At 44.6% G+C, this 23505-nt stretch overlaps 1 protein-coding gene across 1 annotated transcript in view; it reads right to left on the bottom strand.

The window, feature by feature from the left end:
* PGGT1B (protein geranylgeranyltransferase type I subunit beta) overlaps positions 1 to 23505 on the bottom strand; it is a 91313-nt gene that overhangs the window by 48635 nt on the left and 19173 nt on the right. Inside the window, exons 3-4 of the mRNA XM_077462255.1 lie at positions 12469 to 12536; positions 2093 to 2244 (exon numbers count right to left, since the gene is read on the bottom strand). Coding sequence (XP_077318381.1) covers positions 2093 to 2244; positions 12469 to 12536 — 220 coding nt within the window. The remainder of the gene's footprint in view (positions 1 to 2092; positions 2245 to 12468; positions 12537 to 23505) is intronic.

The raw sequence follows: 23505 nt of genomic DNA, 5'->3' as shown, positions 1-23505 counted from the left end.
ATCACCAAGGGGGCACAAGAAGTTGTGCGGCCCAGAGAAAAGTGAATCATATCCTACCTTGGGCAGAAAACAATGTACTTTGCCTATCGGCAGTCTTCATTCTAGGAATAGAAAACTGGCAGGTGGACTACTTGAGTCGCCAGCAGTTGTTCCCAGGAAAATTGTTCCTATACTCCGATATCTTCCTGTCAATATGTCAAAGATGGGGGATCCCAGACATAGATCTGTTTATGTCCAGGTTCAACACAAAGAAAATCATCACCTTTGTGTCAAAAACAAAGGATCCACTAGGATTCGGAACAGATGCCTTGCTATTCCCATGGAATCGGTTCTCAATGATTTATGCATTCTCTCCTATTCTGCCTGCGTCCACGACATCTTCACTGGATCAAGCAGGATGGGAAGTCGTGATTCTTGTGGCCTCCAGTGGGGCACAGGAAATCTTGGTATGCAGGGATCAAAAAGATGACAGTAGGGGACCTACATGAGGCCCGGTATTCCATCCTACTTTACAAACGCTAAAATGCAACAGTTTGGCTATTCTCTGAAGAAATGTGGGCTGTCAGGTTCCGTGGTTTCTATCTTGGTTAATGCAAGGGAGCCAGCCTCCATAATGATATATTATGGAGTCTGGGAAGCATATGTATCCTGGTGTGAAACCAGGGGGTGCACCCCAGGAAATAGGTCAAAAGGTAGAATTCTTGACTTTCTGCAGATGGGTGAGAAATAAAATTGGCCTTGAGTGCTTTTTAAGTACAGGTCTCGGCCTTATTCGTATTATTTCAATGACCACTTGCTCCTCTTTCTTTGGTTCGTAACTTTATTCAGGGGGTAACACGGCTTAATCCCCAGTTAGGTCACACGTGAACCCTTGGGACTTTAATTTCGTTTTTGCCGGTATTAAAAAAAAAAAACAGCCTTTTTCTGGACCGATACGACATATTCCCTTTTTTGACAAGTAAACTATTTTTTCTGGTAACCATATCTGCTGCAAGAAGGGTATCAGAACTGGCTGCTTTTTCTTGTAAAGAGCCATATTATTATTATTCACAAGGATAAGGTAGTATGGCGTCCTCATCCTAACTTTTTACCGAAGGTAGTATCAGGTTTTTATTTAAACCAGGATATTGTTCTATCTTTATTTTTTCCAGAACCCTGTACTATGGAAGAAAAATCACTACATTCTCTTGATGTGGTGAGTGCGGTCTACTTAAAGATGACTGCTCAGATTCGGAAAACTGATGTTTTGTTCGTATTGTCTGAAGGTCCTAAAAGAGGACAGGCAGCATGGAAAGCTACTATTCTAAATGGATACGACAAGTAATCGTTCTAGCTTATTTTTTAAAGAGGTAGTTTCTACCCTCTCAAATCAAAACGCACTCCTCTAGGGCTGTTAGAACTTCGTGGGCAGTGCATCACCAAGCCTCCATGGCCCAAATCTGCAAGGCCGCAACTTGGTCTTCAATCCATACATTTACCAGATTATATCAGGTGGATGTAAAAAGACATTAGGATGTCGCCTTTGGGTGCAGTATACTGCAGGCAGCAGTATAAGTCCTCTGATCTCATGGTGCCCTACTTGCGTCTCCCTCCCCTCAGTTGGCATTGCTCTGGGACATCCCACATAGTAATTACTATGGCTCTGTGTCCCGTGATGTACGATTAAAGAAAATAGTATTTTTTATAACAGCTTACCTGTAAAATCCTTTTCTTTTGAAGTACATCACAGGACACAGAGGTATTCGCCCCTCTTTCTAGTATACATGTGTATTGCTTTGCTACAAAACTGAGATGCTCCCGGTATGGGAGGGGTTATATGGGGAGGCAACTTCCTGTTTAGGGTGTGCCAGTGTCCAGCATCTGAAGGTGGACTATAACCCACATAGTAATTATTATGGCTCGGTGTCCCGTGATGTACTTAAAAAAGAAAAGGATTTTACAGGTAAGCCGTTATAAAAATCTTTTTTTTTCCTTATTCCTGTAGTTGGGTCTATAGAGAATATGCATCCATCTCAGGGAAACTAAGAAACAGCTTTATGCCAACACTTGACTCTAGGTCCATTTTAGGGAGCAAGAAATAAAAACATCATACCTTCCATCTGGAAGCTGAAGGGCCCTCAGCCCTGCAAGACATGCTTCTTTAGTCACCAGGCTCAAGTCATCTCCTAGTATCAGCAAGCTACATAGAGCTGTATATGTCATTGCTATGTGTCCGCTATCATAAGGGTGATAGATTCCATGGCCCTGAGAAAAGAAATACAAAACCAAACTGTAAACTGTAAGGTCCTATGTACACAAGAGTGTCTATCTGCTGTGCATTCATCCTGGCATTTAGTTCATACAGGAGGGACAGGTGGTGCAGCATCCAGCCCAGCTGCCCGAAGCCTGTCAAAGGCTACGGCAAGCTGTGACTGCATGCGGCTGAACGCTGTACCAAGTGGTACTTGTTCTTGGGGCCCTGTGTGTTCTAGGATTAATAATGCCCAAAATGTGAGTACGACAACGCAGTACAGCAATCATCCCAGTCCAGCCATATCACGCTACAACAGTAGGACTGGGTGCTACATCTGTCCCGCCTGTGAGCACCAAAACTCTGGGTTGGGTGCACAGCGCCTCATGGTAATAAAACAGCGCACACACACACACACACACACACTATGCTCTAGAATGGGAAGAAAGTGTTATGTGGTATCCATGAACAGAAGAGTGAAGAACAAGAATTCCCAGGTACTAAAGTGGGGAAATTATTTGATTCCCTGCAAATTTTGTAAGCTTGCCCACTTACAAAGAAAGTAAAAGGTCTATAATTTGTATCATAGGTATATTTTAAAAAGAGAGACAAAATATCAACCAAACATCCATAAAAAAAAAAAAAAAAAACAGACAATACAAATGTTATAAATTGAGTTGGGGTTCAGTGAGCAAAATAAGTATTTGATCCCCAAGCAAAACATGGTGGGGAAACCCTTGTTGGTAAGCACAAAAGGCAAGACGTTTCCTAAAGTTGGTTACCAGGTTTGCACACGTCAGGAGGGATTTTGGTCCACCCTTTACAGATCTTCTCTAAATCCTTAAGGTTTCTTGGCTGTCTCTTGGCAACTTGAAGTTTCAGCTCTCTCCATACATTTTCTATAGAACTGAGGTCTGGAGACTGGCTAGGCCACTCCATGTCCTTAACCACTTCAATACAGGGCACTTTCACCCCCTTCCTTCCCAGCCCAATTTTCAGCTTTCAGCGCTCTAGCGCTTTCAGTGACAATTGCGCGGTCATGCTACACTGTACCCAAATGAAATTGTTATCATTTTGTTCGCACAAATAGAGCTTTATTTTGGTGTTATTTATTCACGACTCCGTTTTTTTTTTTTTGCGATATAAGCGCAAAAAAAGCGGAAATTTGGGAAAAAAACAATATTTTCTTTTTTCTATTTGAAAAGAAATCCAATAAAATCAAATTTTGTCATAAATTTAAGCCAAAATGTATTCTGCTACATGTTTTTGGTAAAAAAAATTCCGTTAAGTGTATAATAATTGGTTTGTGTGATCACGGACATATGTACGCAAATGATCATGTACATATGTGTGCAGGTGATCACGTACATATGTGTGCAGATAATCATTGGGACATGTGATTTTAGTGGGACATATGTGGGGGACATGTTTTTATTATTAGGGACATGTGTTTTTATTATTTGGGGACATGTATGTTTTGGGGACATGTGTGTTTTGGGGACATATGTGGGGACTGTGTTTTCACTGTGTGGTGTGTTGTGTGTTTACACTACACTGATGATCAGTGAGTAAAAAGCTGTGAAAAGCAGCCCATACTCACTGATCATCAGCCGGCTGCAGCGTTCTGCTCTCCTCTTCTCAGCGGTGACTTCCGTGTGAGGAGAGGAGAGCCGATTGCCTAGCAACCGGCTGTTTGTTTACATCACATGACGGCCGTGATTGGACACGGCCGTCATGTGATCAGGAGGGCCAATCACAGAGCCCTCCTGCCGATCTGAGATGTGCCGTGTCCGGGTGACACGAGCACATCGGGATCGCGCCGCTGCGCGGGCGCGCGCGCGATCCCGCTGCTCCTGAATGACGTTCCTGAACGTCCTATCAGGAGCAGGCGGCTCCCACCCGCCGTATATATACATTGGCCGGGTGGGAAGTGGTTAATATGCTTCTTCTTGATACACTCCTTTGTTGCCTTGGTAGTAGAGCTGCACAATTAATCGTTAAAAGGTCGCAATCTTGATTCACACCCTCTGACGATCTGTATTGCAGTGGTTCCCGATTCTTTCATGTAACAAGTATAGAGAGTTCTCTGCTCACTCTGGCAGTCTGCCAAGTTTTTAACAACATTGTAACTATTCCGCTTAGATCAAAGGGATAAAACTTTGGTGTGAATATGCAGGAAGTTTAACCATTTAATGTCTAAACCTTTTTCTGACACTTGTTTCTTAGTTAAAATCAGATTTTTGCTAGAAAATTACTTGAAACCCCCAAACATATACATACATATACATATATATATATATATATATATATGTGTGTGTGTGTGTGTGTGTGTGTGTGTGTGTGTGTGTGTGTGTGTGTGTGTGTGTGTGTGTGTGTGTGTGTGTGTGTATATATATATTTTTTTTTTTAGCAGAGGCCCTAGGAAATAAAATGGCGATTGTTGCAATATTTTGTCACACTGTATTTGCACAGCGGTCTTTCAAACACAATTTTTTGGGCAAAAATACACTTCAAAGAATTAAAAAAAAAAATAAAAAAAAACACACCCCAGTAAAGTTAGCCCAATTATTTTGTTGAATGCGAAAGATGATATTACGCCGGGAGAATCGTAAGAGAATTGTGACCCATCTTCTAAGCAAAAAAATTGCGCTTCTCATTATAGCCATAATCGTGTAGCTCTACTTGGCGGTATGTTTTGGGTCATTGCCATGCTGGAAGACCAATCCACGACCCATCTTCAGTATTCTGGCTGAGGGAAGAAGATTCTCATCCAAGATATCACAATACATGGCCCCGTTCATTGGCCCTCAATGCGACAAATTCGGCTTGTACCCTTAGCAGAGAAACAGCCCCAAAGCATAAAGGTTTCCACCTCCGTGCTTGACTATAGGGATGGTGTTCTTAGGGTCATAGTTAACAATTTTCTTCTTCCAAACACAGTCAGTTAATGCCAAAGAGCTTAATTTTCATCTCATTTGACCACAACACATTCTCCCAATCCTTCTTTGATTCATTTAGATGTTCATTGGAAAACTTCAGACAGGGCTGTACATGTGCCTTCTTGAGGAGGGGGACCTTGTCGTCGCTGCAGGATTTCAATCCATGGCAGCGTATTGGCTTACCAATGGTTTGTTTGGTGACTGTTGTTCCAACTGTCTAGAGATCATTCATAAGATCCTCCCATGTTGTTCTGAGTCGATCTCAGACTCTTCTCCATGAGGCAAAATCTCACATTGAGCTCCAGACCGAGGGCAATTGATGGTTATTTTGTATTTCTTCTATTTGCGAATAATCGCTCCAAAAACAGTTGTCTCCTTCTTACCAAACTTCTTGTGCAGGTCTACAATCTTGTCCCTTGTGTCCTTTGACAGCTCTTTGGTCAATGATGGTGAGGTTTGAATGGAAGAAAAATTCTGTGGACAGGTATCTTTTATACACACACAATGAGTTGTCATTAGGAGCACCTTCCTAAAATTGACAGAACTAATCTGTGTACCACATGAACACATACTGTAGCCAGTCTAAGGGCGGCAGAATTATTGTTGGTTGGTAGGGGATCAAATACTTATTTTACTCACTGAACTACAACTCAGTTTATAACATTTTTATCATGTTTTTTAAGGATTTTTGGTTAATATTCTGTCTCTATCATTTAATATGAACCTATGATAAAAATCATCATTTTATTATTTTGTAAGTGGGCAAACTTAAAAATCTGCAAAGGATCAAATCATTTTCCCCACTGTACATTATTCCAATAGGAGAGTTCATTAAAGATTACACCAGAGAATGCTTCTTTAACATTGTAAAAATAGGATTTTTTTTGTACTCGCTGTAAAATCCTTTTCTCTGTAAATTCACCGACTGAAACAGCTCCTATCTTTAGACCATTGGGTTGTTACGCCACATTTAGGAGAGGACTAGGCATGACATGTTAACATGTAATATAAAAAAAACAGAACTTTCTAGTTCCGCCCAAGGGGCGGTCCCTTAGGTAACAACCCCTCAGCCTGCCTTGCAGCTTCAGTACGTCAACAAGCAGTATAACGTAAAGAAAAATAGGAGGGGCGGGTGCTGGGTCAGTCGGTGAGTTACAGAGAAAAGGATTTTACGGTGAGTACAAAAAATCCTATTTATTTTCTCTTACATTCACCGACTGACACAGCTCCTCTCTAGACCATTGGGACATCCCCAAAAGTACTGCGTTTTTACCAAAACAAAACAAAAACAAACAAAAAAAAGGAAAAAAAAAAAATGTATGTGCAATTGCAATTATACAGCCGCCTGCAAAACTTTGCGGCAAAAACAGGCATCAGCCAATGCACTAACATCTACCTTGCAGAATTTTGTAAAAGTGTGAACAGACGACCAAGTCGGCGTTTTGCACACTTGAGCGACAGACGCTTGATGTTGGAAGGCCCAAGACGTTCCGATTTCCCTTGTGGAGTGGGCCGTGACCGGAAAGGGGGCTACCCGCACATTCAAGGCGTAGGCCTGTACTACAATCTGTCTGATCCACCTGGAAATGGTGGCGGACGAGACCGCCATGCCTTCATTGATGTGATGTTACACAGAGATGGTAACACAATGTCAGATAGGGCGATTTGCAAGACAAGGCTGCCAGTTCCGAAACCCTCCTGGCCGATGTAATGGCCACTAGAAAGACCACTTTGTGGGAAAGAGTCAACAGGGGAATCTTTGATATTTTCAAATGGCGGTTTTTTGAAGCTCCGATAACACCAGGTTCAGATTCCACGGGGGTAACGGTGGACGCGCCGGAGGAACTACATGTCGGACCCCTTGAACAAAAGTGCTCACTAGAGAGTGAGACGCCAGGGGTCGCTGAAAAAAAAAAAAAGGACAGCCAAAGGCTGATATTTGTCCTTTAATGGTGTTTAAAGCCAATTTCTGGTCTACTCCTTGCTGTAGAAACAGCAGGATCCTGGATATAGAAAAGGCGCGTGGACGCCATCCTTTCTCCTCACACATGGAGATATAGGCCTTCCAGGTACAATGATATATCTTCCGAGAAGAAGATTTCCATGCTCTTAGCATAGTTGGGATCACTGAGTCCGAAAGATCCCGGTTCCTCAACACCTGGCTCTCAATAGCCATGCCGTTAAAACCAGCGGTGGTAAAGCAGGATGGAGAATTGGACCTTGAGACAGAAGTTCTTCTCGTAACGGCAGTCGCCAAGGGGCGTCTGCCACCAGGCAGACTAGGTCTGCATACCAGGGATGCTGGGGCCAATCTGGAGTAATCAGTATTACTGGAATCCCCTCGGCCTCCATTCTGCGGAGCAGACATGGTTACCGTTTCAGCGGAGGAAAGGCATAGATCAGCTCGTACTGATCCCACAGAGCCACCAGTGCGTCTGCCCAAGGATCCCTTGTCCTGGACATGAATCTCGGCACCTTCCGATTGAGACGGGAAGCCAGAAGATTCACGTCTGGTGTGCCCCATCACAGGCACAGTAGCCTGAACACCTCCGGATGAAACGCCCATTCTCCTGGGTCCAGCATCTGGTGACTTAGGTAGTCCACCTGCCAGTGCTCCACTCCTAGGATGTAAATGGCCGACAGGGCCGGTACATGACGCTCTGCCCACTGAAGGATGTGAGCGACCTCCCGTGCAGAGGCCGAGCTTCTTGTCCCTCCTTGGCGATTGACATATGCCATCGCCGTGGTGTTGTCTGACTGGATCCTAATCGGATGTCCTCAAAGTCTTAATCGACCATGTGGAGAGGCATAGCCTGATCGCTCTCAGTTTGAGCAGATTGGTCGGCAACTTGGATTCCTCCACCGACTAGAGGCCCTCGATCGACTGAACTCCCATTACTCCACCCCAGCCAGATAGGCTGGCGTCCGTTGTGATCACTGTCCACTTCAGAAGTAGGGACAACTTCCCGGACCGAAGTGCCGGGGACCTCAGCCACCAGATCAGGGAATCCCTGACTAACTGGCTTACCTGAATCTGCCGATTCAGGGACAAAGGAGATTTGTCCCATTTCGCCAAAATCTCCTTCTGCAGGACTCTGGTGTGAAACTGGGCATATGGTACTGCCTCGAAGGAGGCCACCATGAGTCCCAGGACTCGCATGCAGAAGCGTAGTGATGACCACCTGCAGTTCATCAACAGTTTTACCGTGGCTCTGAGAGTCTGCAGCTTGTCTGAAGGGAGAAACACTCTCGCTTCCATGGAGTCCAGCAGTAAATCTAGGTACTCCAAAGGCTGAGTCGGTACGATCACCGACTTTTTTAGGTTCAACAGCCACCCAAATTCCTGCAGGTTCTGCATGGTGATCGCCACATCTTCCTCTAACTCTGAGGCAGAAGATGCTCTCAGGAGATAGTGTAGGCATCCCACGATTGCGAACCCGCAGCAACGTCAAAACAGGAGCCAACCCCTTGGTAAAAACTCGGGGGGGCTGATGCCAAACCAAAAGGGAGAGCCACAAACTGGTAGTGGGCTTCCCCAACTGCAAATCGCAGAAACTTCTGATGCCAAAGGCATATGGGTATGTGCAGGTACGCATCCTGGATGTCTAAGGACGCCAGGGAGTCCCCTTGATGGAGTGCAGCGACTACTGAGCGAACCGATTCCATTCTGAAGCTCTGCACTTTCACAAAGTAATTGAGGGCTTTCAGGTCCAAGATTGGACATACCCCTTCCTTTTTGGGGACAATAAACAGGTTTAAATAGAACCCCTGGAAACATTTCGAGTCCGGAATTAGTACTATCACCCCGCAACTTAGCAGGTCCCTTACCGCCCCCAAAAGGGCCTCCCGGCGAGCCGGGAGGAGTACGGGTATGCTGGAGGGGAAGAATCTGATTTGTGGCCAAGAGAGGAACTCTATCTTGTAGCCAGAGAAAATCAGATCTCAGACTCATTGGTCAGACAGCCGAGAGGCCCACCGGGCTGCAAACTCCCGAAGGCGACCCCCCACCCGTGTTGCGGGCGGGGCCAAACCTTCATGCGGTAGCACTTTTGCTCGCAGGCTTGCGGTTCCAGAGATCCTTCAGAGGTCATCCTGTCAGGCTGGGGACTCTTGGTTGAAGCTCTGAGCGGACAAAAAAGCCGTTTGTGAGCAGTGAAAGAGGGCCCTTGCCTACGGCGTGGCTCCTTAGCCTTCCTGGCCTGTGGGACTGGTGTACTTACCACCTGTGGCATTTATAATAATGTCATCCAAAGAGGCTCCAAAGAGCCGGTCGCCAAGGAAGGGAAGATTAGTCAGGGCTTTTTTGGATGCCTGGTCAGCAGACCATCATTTTAGCCAAATCAGGCGCCTCAGCACCACTGCTGACACTGAAGCCCTGGATAACAGAGGAAGGGTATCCAGGGCTGCGTCACAAATGTACTTCAGGACTTGCACTAGTTGGTCTGCTAGTTCCAAGCAGACAGGAGAAGCCTGTTGATCTCCCAATTCACGGTGCAAAAGTTTTCCCCACTCGGTTAGCGTCTGAGACACAAGTGCGGGTGCCAGTACTGGTCGCATGGTTAACCCCACAACCATAAACAAGGAACGAGCCACTGCCTGGCCTTCCTGTCCGTGGGGTCCTTAAAGTGGAAGTAAACTCCCCTATCGTTTTCAGCCAAGGAAGCTGCCATCTTTGCCTCTGTTTAATCTTCAACTGCTATGGTGCTGCATATGCGATTCGTTATGACACCAGCCATTGGATGGTTTGATAGTTTGGCCGAGAGCACAGCCAATGTGCAGTTAGCATTCCCGGCCTGCCTTTTTTTTTTTTTTAACTGTTTAAAATCGATGGGTTTACTTCCACTTTAAATGCAGGAGTCCCCCCTACCAGGATCGTGGTTACTTTGTTTAACCTGGATACTGGGGGGTCCACGACTGGAGGAGACGGCCACTTTTTGAGAAGGCTCACACCGCCATGTATTTGGGGACCGAAAATGTCCATTGCGGTCAACCCCATTCCTTGTAAATTAACTTATCAAAATAAGTCAAATGCGGGAAAACCTTAGGTGAACGGGCAGGCTTACGGGATCCAAAAGGGACTGCTACATCAGCAGAGGGATCTGCTGGCTCCTGAATCTTCAGGGAATCACGCACAGCTGTGATAAGTGCTCCCACAAGCGCCGTGCCATGCACAGACCCGGACGGGGACTAATTCTCACTGTCCGATCAGTCCTGGTCAGTGCCATCTGAAACGACAGAGCAGGGGTCACCAGCTTCAGCAGGGCCCGAGTCTGCATCAGAGCTCTCCCCGGAGGAGGGGGGGGGGGGTGTCAGGGGCCATTTTTTTACCACCTTTGTGCCCACGCACCGCCTCCATCTTGGCAACGAACGAATTGAGGACCACCGACAAAGCGTCCAGAGGCACTGCAGTCGAACCGGTTGCAATTGCCTGGATTTTGGGGGAAGAAACATCAGTTTCTGAAGCCATGCTGATCCTATCCTGTCTGCCACCTGATGGGGACTTAGGAGGGTGGGACCATCACTGTCCTAACTGCTGCTGGCTGAGGGGCCTCTTTCCTGCAGGACTCACCACCCTGACTGGTTCTGCGCTGTCCAGCTAGTAGTGCCTGTGTCAGCTCTCAGGTGCATAAGAGAACACACTGCGCTGTGCAGAGCTGCTGGAAATGGTGCTGAAACTGATCAAAAACGCGTTCAGGCTATAAGAAAATGGCCGCCAAGCATCCAGTATAAAGGACATAATCACAGGGAAAATGGCCGCCGAACTACAGGGAAGCATGCTGCTCCTTGCCCTACCAAAATATGGCCGCCGAGCACTGTATTCCATGAGGGACAGTGAAAAACAGGCAGATAAATGGCACTGAACAGCGCTACAGAGATCAACAGACACAGCCTCCAGGGAGAGACCTACACACATCCATGGCACAACCAACCAGTGCAGTCCCCCCAGGTGAGAGCCCCCTGTCTGTGGCACATGCAGCATCTCCCACAGGAAAGGGGGGGAGGGAAGAAAGGGACAGGGAGAGAAGAGAGGGAGGTGAGGGATCCCCAAATTGACCTCCCAGAGAATGCCCAGCTGCTCAGCCCCACCAAGGCAGGGAGAGCTGTACTTATCAGTCCTGCAGAGCTGGGAGACATTCCATCACAGACCCACTCTCCAATTATTACGGGGTGGCTGCTGGCCCGGCACACTTTGACACAGACAGCCCGGTCATATGTGTGCCCCGGAGCATTAACGCTCACCGACTGCCTCTGGAGCTGAGGCATGTCGTGACTGAGCCAGCGTGGAGCTCTGGTCTGCACACGCTCGCTGGCCAGGCTGGGGAGACTACAAGGATTAGATTATCCAGCCTGTCACCCAGCCGGCTGTTGATAGCAGATCACAGGATCTTTAATTCTGCGCAAAAAGTAAAGCTTCTGCAGAAAAAAAAAAAAACATGGACCGATGGGCCCGCAGGGTTCCTAGGTCCTTCTTCACTAGGCAGAAAAAAAACTGAAGCTGCAAGGCAGGCTGAGGGGTTGTTACCTAAGGGGCCGCCCCTTGGGCGGAACTAGAAAGTTCTGGTTTTTATATTACATGTTTACATGTCATGTCTCCTAAAGGTGGCGTAACAACCCAATGGTCTAAAGAAAGAGGAGCTGTGTCAGTCGGTGAATGTAAGAGAAAGCAGCATTTTCCTCAATTCAGACTTTATCAGTACAGAAATGATGGAGAGGTTTAGTGGACATGGTCATGAACAAAGACACAAATGTCTGCACTTGCTATACAAAAACAGTAAAAAAAAAAAAAAAAAAAAATTTCATGCAGTGTTCTGGAACATGCACTCTTTTACAATGTGAAAAGGAGCATTCCATGGTCTAATGTAAAAAAAAAAAAAAAAAAAAAAAAAAAACACAAACTGAATAGGGCCTGCAGTGAAGCAACAAGCAGGGGGGACCATTTACTGCAAAAAAGTAATAAAAAAAAAAAATGGTGTGATGGCCTTCATGTTGTTGCTTATTTAGGCGACTATAGTCGAACTACTGAAACACGGGACACCCCCACGTTAAAAGACTGTATATTAGGACAGTAAAGCGGTACCGTACTTTACTGGGAGTTGGTGCTGCATGCGACGTCTATAAAGCTAGCTATTTCTACCTACTCTGACAGTACCTAAAAATTATACATAAATAAACCAGAGATCTCTTAACCGATACAGGAGCTTATGAGCCCACATTGTCATTTTTCAGGTGGTGGACATTACAGGGTTGCTACTACTCATCCACACTGATATCATGTTCCAAATGTGAAATTAAACATACCTTTGATGGGTTGAAAGGTAATCCCAAACATGAGGAGCCCCGAAATCCACATCGACTTAAATTTGATTCTGCAAAAAAACAGGAATTGTTCATTTGTAATGTATACAGGAAACACACGTCAAGCTAGAAGCAGATTAAAATATACATTTTAATAAAGTATGTTAAAAGAAATATGCATTGCTACCCCACTTACTCGTACACTACAATATTGAATAAAATAAAATATGAAAAAAAATATATAGATTAAACCTATGTGCAAATCAACAAAATGGTATATAAAAAAACACAAATAAAATATTCCTGTACAATAAAATGCAATATATTGTGACCTAAATTAAAGTGCAAAAAAGTCCATAGACCACACAAATGATCAATAACGTGCAATCTCCAATTAGCAGCAGTGTTCATAAAAAATGCAAAAAAGTGCAAACAGCTCATAGATCACACAGCCGAACGGTGCAGTGCAGGCTCCAATATATATATAAATGTGATCCTATGGTAAATCCATGCAGTGAAATACAGGCTTTAGCAGCTCCAGATAATGTGACAGTCCACCATTGATTCAGTGCTAAACTTGTGCACCACCTGTTTCCCCCAGCCTCTCACCTCTAATGGAGACCATCAGTGGCCAAATCAAACGTAATACAGGTGACCCACTGACTTTTCCTTCTCTCCTCGTATTACCAGCCCGGTAATTCGCCAACCATAAACCGGATGATAAAAAAGACAAGAGGGGGGGCTCCCATGTGTAGAACGTAATATACAGTACTTTATTAAAAAAAAGACCCTTTGAAAAAGTCACGTGGATGTGACGCAACGCGTCAGAGAGGAGCCAGGTGTCACGATCGTCACTTCCGGTCGCGGCCGAGACCGGAAGTTCCTTTGTTTATCTATTTGAAAGTGCTACTACGACCTGTAAGTGTGGATGTTGTTTTAATAAAGTACTGTATATTACATTCTACACATGGGAGTCCCCCTCTTGTCTCTTTTATCATCCGGTTTATGGTTGGCAAATTACCGGGCTGGTAATACGAGGAGAGAAGGAAAAGTCAGCGGGTCACCTGTATTACGTTTGATTTGGCCACTGATGGTCTCCATTAGAGGTGAGAGGCTGGGGGAAACAGGTGGTTCACAAGTTTAGCACTGAATCAATGGTGGACTGTCACATTATCGGGAGCTGCTAAAGCCTGTATTTCACTGCATGGATTTACCATAGGATCACATTATATATATTGGAGCCTGCACTGCACAGTTTGGCTGTGTGATCTATGAACTGTTTGCACTTTTTTGCATTTTTTATGAACACTGCTGCTAATTGGAGATTGCACGTTATTGATCATTTGTGTGGTCTATGAACTTTTCTGCACTTTAACTTAGGTCACAATATATTGCATTTTGCACTTTATCGATTGCATTTTATTGCACATGAATATTTTATTTGTGTTTTTTTTATATACCATTTTGTCGATTTGCACATTCATTTTTTGCACATAGGTTTAATCTATATATATTTTTTCATATTTTATTTTATTCAATATTGTAGTGTACGAGTAAGTGGGGTAGCGCTGCATATTTCTTTCAACATATTCCTTTCAGGTGTAGAGATCACTTTCTATGCTGGCAGCTTCCAGATATATATATATATTTATTTCATTAGGGTTTAGTACTCTTTGTTTACATTTTAACCACTTGCTTACTGGGCACTTAAACCCCCCTCCTGCCCAGACCAATTTTCAGCTTTCAGCGCTGATGCACTTTGAATGACAATTGCGCGGCCATATAACACTGTACCCAAATGAAATTTTTATCATTTTTCCCCACAAATAGAGCTTTCTTTTGGTGGTATTTAATTACAGCTGGGAGTTTTATTTTTTGCTAAGCAAAAAAAGATGCAAAATAAAAAAATAAAAAAATCATGTTTAATAGTTTGTTATAAAATTTTGCAAACAGGTCATTTTTCTCCTTCATTGAAATGCGCTGATGAGGTGGCACTGGTGGGCACTGATAGGCTGCACTGGTGGGCACTGATAAGGTGGCACGGATGGGTGCCACCGATAGATGGGACTGATGGGCACTTATAGGTGGCACTGATAGGTGGCTCTGATAGGCGGCACTGCTGGGCACGGATATGTGGCACTGGGGTGCAGCACTGTTGAGGCAGATTGTGGGCACTGATAGGTGGCACTGTGGGCACTTTTTTATTATTTGGGTGGCACTGGCAGGGGGCAGATGGGCACTGATAAGCTGGCCGTGATCGGGACTGATGTTGCTTTTTTATTTCTCCTCGCGAGGAAAAATAGCCGATTACCGGCTCTGTTGTGTCACATGATCAGCTGTCATTGGCTGACAGCTGATCACGTGGTAAGGGGGTCGGGATCGACCCCTTGCTCCGATCCGTGATCAGGCGAGCCTCATAGGGGGCGCGCAGGCCGCTTGTGCATGGGACAACGTCAATAGAGGTAGTCCCGTCAAAGCAGGTCCGCGCTGTAGCCGTCATTCAGCTATAGCGCAGATCTCAAGCGGTTAATAAAGTAGAATTCAAAGCTAAACCTAACTAGTTTAACTAAAAATGCTCCTTCCCATCTCATAACACCTATGCTGACTAACATGTACAATAAAGATGTATATACGTAACTATTTTTAGGCTGCTCGGGTCTGGTCATGTGTTTTCCGGCTCCCCTGTGTCAGTCACCGACCCTCTCCTCTCCCCTGCAGCTGCTGTTGGCTGACACAGGGCATCGCACGATGAGACCAGAGCAGCCCGAAATAGGTAAGTATATACATCTTTCTTAATCATAGGTGTCAAGTGGGGTACACATGTACAGTTTTTTTTTTCTTAACGCAGCACGCTGTACAAAAAAAAAAAAAACCCCACAGAGATTGCCGTACCAACACAAGCAATTATACAGATATTCCAATTAGTGACCGGGCTGGACAGGACAGGAATGGGGCTAGGCGGGACCAATTGAAACTCATATGCAATACATTCAGCAGATTTTTGCAATAAAATCTAAACACACTAATTATATATATATATATTTATTTATTTTTTTAATTATGTGTTCAGACTCCCTTCACTTTTTTCAATTTTGTTATGATGCAGCCTGATACTACAGTTGCTTAAATTTATATTTTTCTCATAAATTTACACTCCGTGCCCCATAATGGCAAAGTGAATATAGAATTTTAGAAAGGTCTGAGTTTATTAAAAAAAAAAAAAAAAAAAAAAAAACTGCTCAAATGTTTCTACACCTTGATTGTAGTCCACCTGTATTAAATTGAAATTGATTGGACATGATTTGGAAAGGCACGGACCTCTCTATAAAAGAACACAGGCCGGGTTCACACTGGTGCAACAAATGCCCCAACATTGGGAGCTCAAGTCGCATTTCGGAGTGTGAAAATCATTGTTTCCCCATGGGAGCCGTCTTAACTGGTCCGACTTTGAAAATGCTCCCTGCACTACTTTGGTCTGACTGATCCTACTTCAGCCCACTGAATATCATTGAAGTTGGATCAAAGTTGGATCGCAATCTTGTCTGATCCGACTTTGGCATGCGACTTGTGCTCTGATGATCTTGAGGGGGAACACCACACCAAATTTTGAACAACAAACTGGCATGGCTTCCGCCTCCAAGGAGCATACCAGGCCCTTTGCTCTGATATGGATTTGAAGGGGAACCCCCTACGCCAAAAAAATGGCGTGGGGATCCCCAAAAATCCATACCATACCCTTATCCGAGCATGCAGCCTGGCCGGTCAGGAAAGGGGGTGGGGAAGAGTGAGCGACCTCCCCCTCTCCTGAACCATACCAGGCCGCATGCCCTCAACATGGGGGGTGGGTGCTTTGGGGCGCACTGCAGCCCCCCACCCCAAAGCACCTAGTCCCCATGTTGATGAGGACAAGGGCCTCTTCCCGACAACTATGGCCATTGGTTGTCGGGGCTGGCGGTGGGGCTTATCAGAATCCGGGAGCCCCAGATCCCAGCCCCCGCCCTATGTGAATGAGTATGGGGTATACCATACCCCTACCCATTCACCTGGGGGGGGGGGAGGGGAAGTGTCAAAAAACACAACACACTAGACCCGGAGACCGGACGAAGAGGCCGGAGAAAGCGGAGAAGTTTTAAGAAACCCCCCAAGTCGGAAGAGACCCCAGGAGCTGTCTAATAAATGACTGTAAAAACCGGTCTAGTGTGTTTTTTTATTGACACTTTTTTTCCCCATTGGTGAATGGGTAGGGGTACGATGTACCCCATACTCATTCTCATAGGGTGGGGGGGGCGGGATCTGGGGGCTTCTGGATTCCGACAAGCCATGTTGAGCACCCATCCCCATGTTGAGGGCATGTGGCCTGGTACGGTACGGGGGGGGGGGGGGGCACTCGCTCGTCCCTACCCCCTTTCCTGACCAGCCGGGCTGCATGCTCCGATGAGGGTCCGGTATGGATTTTGGTAGGACCGCCTTTTTTTGGCTTAGGGGGTTCCCCTTAAAATACATACCAGACTGAAGGACCTGCTTTGCTCTTGGAAGAGGAACCCATGCTGGTTTATTTCAAATTTGGCGTGGAGTTCCCCCTCAAGATTCATAACAAATACAGTGCCTGGTATTGTAAAGTCGGACCCCCATTCACTGAAGTCGGACACGTCTCTGACTTCAAGGCGCAGGGCAAAGTCGCATCCAAAATTGGACGAGTGTCGTGTCGCACCAGTGTGAACCCAGCCTCACAGCTGACAATGCATACTGTAGCAGAACAAAAGCCATGGATGAGGTCAAAAGGAACTGCCTGCAAAAATCAGAAACACGATTAGTTCAAAGGCACACATCAGGGGAAGGCTACAAAAAAAGAAAAAGAAAAAATGTCTGCTGCCCTGAAGGTTCCCAAGAGCATAGTGGTCTCCATAGTTCTCAAATGGAAAAAGTTTGGCACAACCAGGACTGAAGAGCTGGTCACCTTGCCAAACTGCGCAACCTTGGAAGAAGGGTCTTGACAAGAGCGATGACCAAGAACTTTCATCTTAGAAATGTCAACACGAACAAAATTAGTCTTCAGAAGATACAAAATTAGGAACTCCAGAAGTAGCTATTAGATCTCAACTAACCCCTGAAAAATGGATGGGGCTTTTGGTTATGTGTGGTATCACTGAAAAATAAAAAAAAAAGCTATTTTTGACTATCCAATATAATCTTGCTTGAAAATAAATCTTTCATTTTTGATTGCTACCATCTCCTTCAAACATTTCCAGGATTTTCTTCATGTTTTGTGGCTTCTCCTCTGCTCATTCTTTTGGTTTACTTTTGATTTCTCACTACATATAGATCATGGCACCCTGCTGTCAGCAAACAGTGATGCTGTCACATGTTCTATGTTTCCTGTACTGTCTCCACCTCCTGAAACTGCATCTATGTAGTCCTCTGTAGTGCAGAAGGCACACAGCAGCACATACGTATGAACAGGGCAAAGAAATTGTGTCATTGCATTCTAGAAAGTAATTGTATAGAATTCCCTACTGGGGATCAGGATGTTCCTCCGCCTTCACAGACGCCTCACATCAGGTCATTTTCTCTTGCCATGTTCTACACCAATCACTCATACTTTCAGGCTCCAGTCACACCTGAGCGTATCAATTTACTGTCTTTTTCCGAGCTTAACTTTTTTTACAAGCTTTTTTTAAAGTATTTTAGATGTATATTATAAAAGGCTACTTTTAAACTGAAAGCACCGACCATTAGCACTAAACAGCCAATCGTTTTAACGGCCTTTTGGGCCGCTAGCGGGTGCTTTTTATCTCCCCCAAAAAAAGGTTAAAAAATAAAAAAAGTCACAATTTGCAGCGCTTTCAGACCCATTTTTAAAGGCCATTCATTTCGAAGGCCAGGACATTTCGAAAGTACTAAATACAGCGCTCCCAACCCACCCCAAAGATGATGCTGGCAGGACATTTCGGAATCTCCTGCAAACGCACCACCCTAGTGCGAAAAGACACACTGGAATGAATGGAAGGCGGTTTTCAGGCGCTTAGCAGAGGCTATATCTAGCACTAAAGCGCCTGAAAACCGCCCCAGTGTGAAGCTAGTCTAAGTATTTTACAGTTTCTGCCATTTTTGTTTAGCCAATAGAAAGCATTGGGGGGGGGGGGGGGCATTGAGGGGGGAGAGCTACTATTTGAGCGTTTTACGAGCGTTTTTATGCTCAAGTCAGGTGTCTATTGAATTCTATGGGGCTAAAAATGCTTGTAATCTGCCAAAAAGAAGCTCATGTACTTTTTTGAGCTTCTGCATTTTTGCTTCAGGTAACAAAATGCTCATATGTGAACAGGGGCCATTGAAATGCCATCTGAAAGTCAGTGGGATATATTTTAAACAGCAAGTAAACATGTTATGCCTGAAGTTGGTGTAATGCAAGCAGAAAAATTGGGCATTGTAGTTTGTTGTTTATGGGGCTGTGTAGCAGGTCAGGGTGTCCATGCTGACCCGTGTCCACAGCCATAAGCACCTACAATGGCCATGTCCGTATCAGAACTGGACTACAGAGTAATGGAAAAGGAAATTTGCGAACAAGATTTCAGCAAAAACAATTATCTCTGCTCTTTGTGCACCAATACACATCAAAAACAATCCTGGAAGTAGATCTCACAAGGTGATCAAGTGATGATATCACAGTATAAACAGGTTTTTATTGGTGACAGTGAAAACTGTATAACGCATGAAAGCATGCGAAGGTGGAAAGAACAAATGTGAACCTAGTCCTAATGAGACACCTGGGCAATCTTCATGTTCTCACAGAGAAAATGAAAGCCGCGTTGCACAATGGATAGACAAGTACATTCTATCAGTATCCACAGTTCAGGCGATACAGCTGTTCATCTATGGTCACCAAACATGCTGGCTGCTAGCCAAGGATTCATACCTTTAGGTCTACATGATTACAATCATACACGTGAGCAGACACAAGAAAGAAACTACAAGTGTTAGTTAATGCATTATGAAGTTGCACATTTCACTGACTACTGCTCCCAAAGCTCTTGTTGTGATCCTTTAAATAATATGTTACCCCAACATTTCATATTCCTGATATGTGCCCATTCTACCATGTATTTGTGTTTTCTTTGCATTTCTCCCTTTGTGTAAAATACCCGGTGATCCTGCCAGTCCTTTTGCTTTCCTATTTCAATCTGACCATACTAGGCATAGAAGCACATCTATCCCAGTGTGGTCAGTTTTCTGGCTGTGCTGGAAGAACAGGATGCCTGTCCTCCAATGGTCAGACTTGTGCTGACACCCCCCCCCCCCCCAGTCATTTACTGAGAAGATCAGTGTCCTGCTGTTTCTCTACCCCCACCTCCCTAAGCACGCTGTGAAGCCGAGAGCAGAGGTCATGTAATCTCCTATAGAAAAAAGGGGAAAAATGTGCATCAGGCATACACTCATACAAAGTACACACACACATTTTGCCTTGCATTTCTATTTTAAACTGAGTGGGTTTTTACAAGGTAAGAGTTCTCATATACTTTAACATTCCATTCACTTTATATTGCACCCTACTACCAAAAAGACCCATCTGCTTCTTCTACATCCTGCTTGTAATCTAAAGCCTTTAAACCTTTTGATGGCTTATGAGTAGGAGGTTAATCAATGACCCCTATGTACAATATAAAGGCAGTCTGAGTTATGAACTGCCGGTTTGTTCTTAAAGCGGAGTTCCACCCAAAAATGAAACTTCCGCTTTATGCACTCCTCGCCCCTTACATGCCGCATTTGGCATGTCATATTTTTGGGGAGGGGGGAGTGGGGTCTTCATTAAGAGGGGGACTTCCTGTCCCACTTCCTCCCGCCCAGAGAACGCCAAGGCAACTCCTCCTTTTTCCTTAGATGGCCCCTCCCTCTAGGCGATCTCCTGGGACACGTGACAGGTCCCAGGAGATCGCCTGTCCACTCTGGGAGCGCAGCGCGACTCTCACATGCTGCCGTGAAGCCAAAAGCTGTCACAGCCGGGTGCCCAGAGTGGCGGAGAGGAGCGACACCCCCTTCGGCCGCATCTCTGGACCGTGGAACAGGTGAGTGTCTGTTTATTAAAAGTCAGCAACTACACTTTTTGTAGCTATTGACTTTTAATAAGCATAAAAAGCCTGGAACTCTCCTTTAAGTCAGATTTGTTTGAAAGTCGGAAGCGCATGCGCTGAATGGCAGAGACAATGTTTTCCGATGTTCTGTTAAGTAGCCGCACATGCGCAAACGCCATTTTCCAATGTGCCCGCCGCCGTTCGTAAGTAGGAGTCATTCGTAAGTCGGAAGTTCGTAACTCGGGGACCTCTTGTATAAAAGATGTGCTGGTCTCCAAAAAACCCTCAAAACTATCCTTATAAAATAGGAGGCATAGTCACAGCGCCGCCCAATTCCAAAAAGTTGACATCCTGTTTAAAATCTGCATAAAAACAATGCAGCGATTTGCAAAACTGAAACCCATATTTTATTCACAATATAAAATAAAAACCATATGAAATGTTTAACCCCTTCAGCCCTGGAAGGATTTACCCCCTTCCTGACCAGAGCACATTTTGAGATTCGGCACTGCATCGCTTTAACTGACAATTGCGCAGTTGTGCGATGTTGTACCCAAACAAAATTGATGTCCTTTTTTTTCTCACAAACAGAGCTTTCTTTTGGTGGTATTTGATCACCTCTGCGGTTTTTATTTTTTGCGCCATAAACAAAAAAGAGCGACAATTTTGAAAAAAAAAAAAAAAAGCATTATTTTTTACTTTTTGCTATAATATCCCCCAAAAATATATATAAAAATTTTTTCTTCCACATATTTTTGGTAAAAAAAAAAAAAGATCGCAATAAGCGTTTATTGATTGGTTTGCGCAAAAGTTATAGCGTCTACAAAATAGGGAATAGATTTATGGCATTTTTATTAATAATTTTTTTTTATTCTAGTAATGGCGGCGATCAGCAATTTTTATCGTGACTGCGACATTATGGCAGACACAGACAATTTTTACACATTTTTGGGACAATTGCCAATAATACAGCAATCAATGCTATAAAATTGCATTGATTACTGTAAAAATGTCACTGGCACTAGGGGGCTAGGAAGGGGTTAAGTGTGTCCTGGGGCGTGTTTCTAACTGTCTGGGGGATGCGCTAGCAGTGACACGACACTGATCACTGCTCCCAATGACAGGGAGCAGACGATCAGTGTGCTGTCACTAGGCAGAACAGGGAGATGCTGTGTTTACATTGGCATCTCCCCGATCTTCAGTTCCGTGACAAAATGGCGGGTATCCCCGCGGACATAGAGTCACGGGGGCATGGTGGGAAATTCAAAGTGATGTACGGGTGCGTTACTTTGCCCAGCTGTGCCATTCTGCTGACGTATGTGGTGGCAGTTGGCAAACAGTTAAAATTCTCAAAAAAGTTGGAACAGGGTTATGTTTACTATGGTCTGGTTTTGGGAGAGGAATGTTGTCCCATTTTAGCTTGATAATATAGGCTTCTAATTGCTCAACAGCCTGGGTCTTTGTCATATTTTTCGTTTCAAGATGCACCAAATATATTTAACTGGTGAACGGTCTGGACGGGAGATAGGCCAGTTAAAGCGATACTAAAGTCTTGTTTTATATGTTATACTTACCTGCTCTGTGTAAGGGTTTTGCACAGAGCAGCCTGGATCCTCCTCCTTCTCAGGCCCCCTCTTTGGCGCTCCTTGCCCCTCCCTCCTGAGTGCCCCCACAGCAAGCAGCTTGTTATGGGGGCACCTGAGCCGAGTCGCAGCTCTGTGTGTCCATTCAGCCATAACCCAAGTAAACTATATATATGTATACGTATGTATTGCAGCCAGCAAGAAGATAAACATTTGATACGTTTTCTATTGTAAATAAAATATGGGATTTGCAAATCATTGGGAAATGATTGCAAAACAAAGGGAACCCGACACAGGAGGCGAGTCCGGTCATCCCTTTGTGCCGAGTCAGAATCTGCAGTCTGTGCTGTGTGCTCAGAGCACAATATGCCTTCCACACTTCCAGATATTGGGCTCGAGTGTCGAGTCAGCTCTTTTTCTGTGCCCACCTATTCATTTTGTCTGAGCGGCTACATTCTGCAGCCTCATCAGAATTCACCACAGTACATTATGCCAGCAGCAGTACAAGATGTAATTATATTTAGGTTACCAAAAGAACTACAGATCCACATTTAAAGCTCTAATCTCTAAATTCAGCCCTGACACATATTGCTTTCAAGTGCAATTTCAGGTAACAAGTAGAATTAATTCAACAAACTGCTAATGCAGTCCTTTGTGACTTAAGTCAAATGTCTACGCTAAAGACTCCCTTCTGCTAGATTGAAATGGGCTTTTCAGAAACCTTTTAGCAGGATCACATCAGGAGTTTAGAATTCATTTGCACATTGTAATCCGCATACTTCTTCCAGGTCTGAACCTAGAACGAACCAAGCATTTAACATTCTAGGAAGAAGTAGGAATGTTCCATTCCTGTGGGATCTCCCTGGGAGCTGGAAATCGCTGTATTAGGCACTGATACTAAAGTAATCTTCACATGCTTCCAGGTCCAATGCCGATAGACTTCCCTACTGCATTGTGAACACAGGAAGGTGCTCGTTCGGCATGGGTGCCACTCACTTAACATTGCATTTTCTCAATCAATGATTGGTGGAGGTAGAGGTGGAAGGTGGAGAGGCTGGGTTGGTGAAATCCAACCAGAAGACACTTTGCTTTCCTTGGGAAAATATAATGTTTTCCCTGAATGGTGGCTGTGCCAAGTCAGTGACTTTCTGTGTTCAGTAAGCAGCAGGTAGCCGATGGACAATAGAGCAGAAAGCTAGTGGAGATCACTGTAGTAGTGCTGCCTACTACAGCAGTTTCCAGCTTTTACAGGGATCCCACAGGCAGGGTTAATTCTGATATCAAATTTTGATTTAGTTTTTTTTTTTTCGGTGTCTTTTGACTAAAATACATTTTAATTTTAGAAGTATTTTAGTCTACTAAAATCTCCTGTACATTTTAGTTTCCTGAAA

The sequence above is a fragment of the Lithobates pipiens genome, unplaced genomic scaffold, assembly GCF_037356315.1.
Source record: "Lithobates pipiens isolate NorthernLeopardFrog02 unplaced genomic scaffold, aLitPip1_a1.2 Scaffold_3, whole genome shotgun sequence".
NCBI lineage: Eukaryota > Metazoa > Chordata > Amphibia > Anura > Ranidae > Lithobates > Lithobates pipiens.
The sequence above is the reverse complement of the archived record's forward strand: the minus strand, read 5'-3'. Positions and strand labels throughout refer to the sequence as shown.